This window comes from Arachis ipaensis, chromosome B01 (genome assembly GCF_000816755.2).
Source record: "Arachis ipaensis cultivar K30076 chromosome B01, Araip1.1, whole genome shotgun sequence".
NCBI classification, from domain to species: Eukaryota; Viridiplantae; Streptophyta; class Magnoliopsida; order Fabales; family Fabaceae; genus Arachis; species Arachis ipaensis.
Window position 1 is genome coordinate 133,753,214 of NC_029785.2, and position 6,981 is coordinate 133,760,194.

At 34.6% G+C, this 6,981-nt stretch overlaps 1 protein-coding gene across 1 annotated transcript; it reads right to left on the bottom strand.

The window, feature by feature from the left end:
* LOC107640302 (probable serine/threonine-protein kinase PIX7) lies at window positions 3,346–6,313 on the bottom strand. Its single transcript, XM_016343837.2, has 6 exons — window positions 5,988–6,313; window positions 5,242–5,561; window positions 5,005–5,140; window positions 4,747–4,880; window positions 4,544–4,667; window positions 3,346–4,219 (listed from the first exon to the last, which is right to left on the bottom strand). Exons 1-6 carry the CDS (start codon window positions 6,109–6,111, stop codon window positions 3,765–3,767), a joined length of 1,293 nt encoding a protein of 430 aa, XP_016199323.1. The 5' UTR covers window positions 6,112–6,313; the 3' UTR covers window positions 3,346–3,764.

Consider the following 6,981-nt stretch of genomic DNA (forward strand, 5'->3'; position numbering starts at 1 on the left):
CCATTGTGCGCGCTCGTCTTTCGACGCCGGCCTGTCTCCGCGCCAGTAACTTGCATGCACGGTGTGCGCACCCTGCGTCTGCCTGGCTCCTGCCTCCTTCGTCAACTAGTTGAAGGCGTGACCGTTGGGCGGGTCACGGTCGCATTAGTGTTACGGCCCCTTCACAACTACCGTCGTCGTCTTCTCCTCATCTATTCAAGCTTTTTTTTTTTTCATTTTTTCATTTTATGGTTACATCAAATCATAAGACTCATGTGTCAAATTACACATTTTTTCTTTTTTTTAATAAAAATTAAATTGTTGGATGATCATAGTTGCTTCTTTTGTTTATTCATCTCCTTCTTCTTCTATTTTAATGGTCAATTTAGGATGGTCATTTTAGTAGGTATGCAGATGGTTATTTTAAATTTTATGTAGATGATTATTTTGACTGGATTGGATTTAGTTATATATAATTAAAATATGTTGGATGTTCAATTCATTAGGTAAGTAGATAGTTATTTATATTCTTAAGTGGATGGTTATTTTTAGGGTTAAGTATGATTTTGGTCTCCAACGTAGAGGTTGAAAATCGGAATCGTCCCCAACTTTTTTTTTGCTACGAAATGGTCCCCAAAGTTTCAGTTTGTTTTAAAATCGTCCCTCGGACAAAAATACCCTTCTCCCTTCACCCCAAAATCAACCACCACCACCACCACCAGAACATAAGTCTACGCCCAACCAGAATCACCACCACCATCAGTATCATCATGGTCATCATCATCTTCATCATGACTTTTCTCAAAATAATCAAGAACCCACCAGCACCACCACCATTATCATCATGCCCTCATCATCATCATCATCATCAGAAAAAATAATCAACAAATTTGTACCATCACAATAATCAACAAATTCAGCAACAACAATATTCCAAATTCAAATTTCAGCAACAACAATATTCCACAACAAATTTCACAAAAATATTCAAAATTTCACAAATTTCACAATTCACAGAAGAAGAAGAAGCTCGTGGTGGTGCGGTGGTGCGGTGCGGTGCGGCAGGACGGCAGGGCGGCAAAGCGGCAGGGCGGCGAAGAAGAAGAAGAAGAAGAAGAAGAAGAAGAAGAAGAAGAAGAAGAAGAAGAAGAAGAAGAAGAAGAAGAAGAAGAAGAAGAAGAAGAAGAAGAAGAAGAAGAAGAAGAAGAAGAAGAAGAAGTTTATTGAGGGGTAATTTAGTAATAAAAAAATAAAACTAGTAAAAAGGACGATTTTAAAACAAATTGAAATTTTGGAGACTATTTTGTAGCAAAAAAAAAGTTAGGGACGATTCTAATTTTCGACCTCTACGTTGGAGACCAAAATCATACTTAACCCTTATTTTAACTTAGGATGAGTGGCGTGTGGCAAGTCAAGCAACGAATGTGAAGTGGGATGATTATTGACGAATGTGGGGTGGCTGCCAGTTAAAAAGAAGAGGATATTATTGGAATGAAATATTTTGGTAAATTAAAATTTTGGATGGTTATTTTTTTTTAAATAATTGATTGGATTTTTTGAAAATTTAAAATTTGACGTGAAATAACTGAATGAAAACTTTTGAATCTAGAATAACGTGTGGAAGAATTTTTATTATTTATTTTTATTGTACTAAATAATTAACTTATTATATATATTGTCAAAATTTTTCATTATCTCCCTAATGAAATTATGAAAGAATAGACTTATAATCTTTTATATATATGGATATTTTTAAGATTTGAATAATTTTGTTAAGGAGAATTTATTTTTAAGGGTTAACTACAAAAAATGTCTTTAAATTATTTAAACGTTGACAAAAATATTTTTAAATTTTATTATTGATAAAAATATTTTAAATTATTTAAAAATGTGATAAAAATACCCTCATTCTTTTTGTTAATATAGAATGTCTCAATTCACGGGATATATTTTTTACATATTTTTAAATTATTTGAGAGTATTTTTATTGATAACAAAATTTTGAACATTTTTATCAATAACAAAATAATTTGGATGCATTTTTTGTGATTTACCCTTCATTTAATATCTATTCCAGAATATATAATCTACACGTACTAAAATTACATATTTATTATATCTAATATTATATAATTATTCTAACCGTAATTAAAAAAAAACAAAATACAAAATAAAATAACTTTGAGTTCCTTTTCATTAATTTTTAAATATTTTTTATCGATAAACTACTAAAAATACACCGGAATAAATTATCACTAACAAAAATATACTCAAATTTTGTTATCGACAAAAATATCCTCAAATAATTTAAAAACGCGATAAAAATGTCTAACATTAAAGATGTATTCTAAAAAAATGCTCTAGAGATTGGATTTTGATGTGATTTTTTGAAAGAATAATTAAAAAAATGAGATATTTTTATTTTTCAAATTTGATGATTTTTCGCTAAATATATTTTTTTGTGTTTTTTTTAACAACTAATAATACTTTTAAAAAATAAAAAAAAATATAGAGATAAAAATTTTATCTCCTTTTGTGTGTAGATTTTTTAAACAATTATCTAAATATTTCTATAAAATTTTGGATAAAATGCATAAGCGGTTTGTCAAATACAAAAATTTGTCACATACAAAAAAATAATATTCTTTTTAGACATTTTTATCACATTTTTAAATTATTTGAGGATATTTTTGTCGATAATAAATTTTTGGTACATTTTTTTCTTCAACAAAATTATTCGAATATATTTTTAGTAGTTCATCTATTTTTTATATATAAAAAAGGCTCAATTTTTTATGCTAAGAAACTTGAAACAAGTGATGTGAGGTGAGGTTGGGGAAAATTAAAAGCATGATTAGTACTAACTGCGGCGTAATTTTCCATAATTGACGCTAATAACCAAATTCTATGTAACCAACTAATTACCAGAAGGTGAACCTTTCTTGTGTTAAAAAAAAAAAAAGAATAAGTTAAAGCAAGAAAAATAAACAAAAAGAATAAGCTATAAAGCACTAAAGCAAAGTGAGGTTCTTTTTTCCAATTCAATTTGTCACTTGAAAACAGATGTTTATAGAATGCAGTCCACAGACAACAAATTATGCTAAGCATAAAGGCATTTATGCTCTTTGCATTGATATATATATATTTATCACCAAGCATATATGCTAACTTGGTTCAATTTTATTCAGCATTAACCACATGAGAATATAAGATGCTAATGCTATTTTTTGGGGTCATAAAAGCCTGCAACGTGTACATAAATATGTTCACATCACTTAACAGAATATTGTGAGTTCAACTCTTTTCAGTGCCTTTCATTCTTCTATCTATTTATCTAAAATTATTGTGATTAATGACACTAAAGAATGCATAAATTTGTGACCATTAATTGAAGGTGCATGAACAATAATGTTACTTCAACTGCTAATTGCTAAATGCAACTGATTTCATGTTGCAGCACACAAACTACTGAGATGTGAGACCTTTCATATACATACAAGATTTTCTGAATTACACAGCATTAGCAAACAGGAAATTAAAGTATATTAATGATGGTTAGCTCTCTAATAAAAAGAGCACAAGAAAATCAATTTATCAATACTTTTCCATCATTCTTCTGGCCTTCATCATGCAAGACAGGTTCTAAACACCCAAAGATTATGTAAGCTTGAAATGTCCATCTCCACAAACCAACACCACCAACAACAAAGGAGGCATTCTAACTCTTGTTTCAATCAATGATTGAGCAAGTAAATACAGAAGAAGATCGATCGTTTCGCTTCCTATCATCGACGCTGCTTGCTGGCATTCAAGGGAGAAGCCCTGATGATGCTCTTGGATTGTGTGTAGCTGAGATGTGGAGTTCCATCCGATTTCTTTTTTCGCCGCCCTTGCTGGGATATTCGAGAGTGATATGACAAGATTGCAAGGTCATTGAGATCTTGCAGCGGCATCAGAGCTTTCACCACTTCGTCCATGTTGGGACGGCATTTCGGGTCTCTACTGAGGCAACTGTAAGCTAACTGAGAGATTTTCTGCACCCCTTTTAGAGAATAATTTAATTCCAGCCGAGGATCCACAAGTTGATATAGCTTTCTCTTGTCAGCTAAATATGGCCTAGCCCATGAAACAAGATTCTGTTCCCCGCTCGGGCGCTTCTTGTCCATCGATCTTCTTCCTGTTAAAATCTCAAGTAATACAACTCCGAAACTATAAACATCACTTTTAGCCGTCAAGTGCCCTGGTAACAAAAAATTCAGAAACAGACAAGTTATTAGCTCTTTTAATTTCTTAGAAAGTCAAATGTGTACTATCATCCTGCTAGTTAGTTACAACATTACAAACTTAACAATCCCATAGTGATTGAGTTCTAGAACATGCTTACTTGTTTACCAAGATAGGGGGTACTGAAATTAATCATCTTGACATAGTGTGCTCTTTTCTACATTATGTTATGCTTTGTAGCAGAATCAATAATCTATCACACAACTTTGTTTAAGCACAGATTTTGCGAAAGCACATACGTGTGTGTGCATGTGTGTGTCCTAAACTGCTGCATTCTTACCTGTCATGACATATTCTGGAGCAGCATAGCCATATGTTCCGACAACTCGGGTAGAAACATGCGTCTTGTCTCCTTGAGGCCCTGCTTTTGCTAGACCAAAATCTGAAAGCTTTGCATTATATTCCTATAAAACAAAATGTGAATAAATCCGTAGACTGCAAAAATCTTCTCGGACACTAATATTGCTAACCAGATACACATACCGTATCAAGCAAAATATTTGATGTTTTAAAATCTCTATAAATGACTGGTTCAGGACCATTATGGAGGAAGGCCAATCCTTTTGCTGCACCAAGTGCAATCTTAACCCTGTTGGACCACGGAAGAGGTACGGTTCCTTCAAAATGAAGGAAACATCAGCAGTTTTATTGTAAGACACAATAATCAAGAGGAAAGCAACACCTAGAAATTATTTATCACACACTCCAGAAACTAGATTCTAAGTCAAGGCAGAAACTCACTTCTGAAAAGATGATTCTCTAGACTTCCCCGGGTCATAAACTCATATACAAGAAGCCTCTGATCATCTTCAATGCAGTAGCCAATAAGTTTGACAAGGTTAGGATGATGAAGCTGTCCGAGAAAGGTAACCTCAGCCTGCATTAATAAAATGCCATGTGACAATCCAATGAACCAGCATGTCCTAAGCAATTCTTTATGAATTCAATCTACTAACCCAAAGGCAGATATTTACTAACCACCCATTCTCTATGGCCCTGAAGACCATCTGGCTTTAAGTTTTTGACAGCCACGGTAACCCCTGACCCAGGTTTCGCCGGGGCGGTTCCGTCTTCCTCTATCCACCCTTTGAAAACATAACCAAAACCACCCTCCCCAAGAATACTATCCGGTCTGAAATTTCCGGTTGCAGCTTTAAGTTCTTGAAATGTAAATTTAAGAAGTGGGCAAGGAGCCTTATTCTCCTGAGGTGGAGGATCAGGATTGTCAGAAGATACTCTAGCTTCATTCGGAGGGCATAGTTCTCGATTGCTAGCATTCAGGTATCTTGTCTCAGTTGCTGCAACAATGCAAAGAAATGTGAAGCCTTCCTTCTTCAAATTTTAACCACTTTATTGAACATGATTGATTATACATGACAATTGCATTTAGCTTGGTTTTTGGATCTGATATAATGTAAATAGAACCAACATAGACAAAATTGGCTAACTTACTGAGAGTAAATTTATAATGATAGAAAAATCATGAAATTCGGCAACACTTAAAAGAAAGAATGAGAAAATTGGAGCAGTCTGTAGTTGAATGGAAGTGTTTAATTTTGTTTATGCAGTAGCAGAATGGGGGGAAAGGGTACTGGGAAAGCAATAAAGCATAGTTAGAAAGAAGAAAAAAGGATCCATGTTTTTTGATAGGAGGGAGCAGATGAGAATTGAAATCCATAAAAAAAGGAGCTTTCCCCGAAAAACAAAGTAATGAAGAAGGGTACCTGCATCATAAACGAGACTAGTACGAGGGATAGTGTTAGGGGAGTGTCTGGAAGCTGAAGAAGATTTGCACGAACCTCTAACACCGCGTTTGAGGACAGACCAGCAACCGCACTTGTTCTCCATCTAGCAGTTGAGTGTGGTTGCATGTGGTGGTTCCATAAGAGAGAAGAGAGAAGAGAGAAAGAGAGAGAGAGAATGATGATCGTAGTGGCATCATGGCGGAGTGTAGAAAAAGAGGTTTTTGTTGCCACCACCTTTTTCTGTGGGGGATGCCATGCCCCAATTCCAATGGGGACACTCCACTCTCTCTCTCCTCCTCTCTACGCTTTTTCAAAAATTAAAAACCAGTTAACAATTTTATATAAAGTTAACTGTATTTAAATTTTTTTTTTTACTATCAATAATAAAATAAATTTATATAATGATCTTATCTTTAGGCATGGTAACACCGCTCGAATTCGCGGGTTTCTACCCGTCCTTATCTGTTCGGGGTGAATAATTATCCGTCCCGTATCGGGCAGATTTTTAGTGGGACAGATTGTTGGGCAGAGTGAGGTCGGGTTTAAGTACTATCCGCCTCTACCTGCTCCGATATATATATAATATATTTTTTTGGGTGAACAACAAAAAAAAAAGAGCAGAAAAGAAAAAGAAAATAAATCAGGTTCTTAACCGTAAGAGAGGACAAACCACTTCTGGTGGCTGGTGCCAAAGGTGAACCTCATCAGTTTCGCTACCTCCAGATCCCATCTTTGTCAACCGATCTGCCACGACATTAGCTTCTCTCGGGATAAGCTCAAAACGAATATCCCAATCCCTTCTTAACTTCAAGTCAAAGATCAGTTGTATTACTTCTTTTTCAAGATGCCAGAGTGGAACTTGTCAACCAGTCACTAGCTCAAAAGCTGCTGTGCAATCTGTCTCACAGACAACAAGCTTAAGACCCGCCTCCCAAGCCCAAGCCAAACCTTTCCATATACTCCACAACTCCAT

Coding starts and splice junctions, on each gene's coding strand:
- LOC107640302 (XM_016343837.2), bottom strand. CDS start 6,111: ATGGAGAACAAGTGCGGTTGCTGGTCTGTCCTCAAACGCGGTGTTAGA. Junction 4,881..5,004: donor AGAGAATCATCTTTTCAGAA/GTGAGTTTCTGC, acceptor TTCATTTTGAAG/GAACCGTACCTCTTCCGTGG. Junction 4,220..4,543: donor TCCAGAATATGTCATGACAG/GTAAGAATGCAG, acceptor TTTTGTTACCAG/GGCACTTGACGGCTAAAAGT.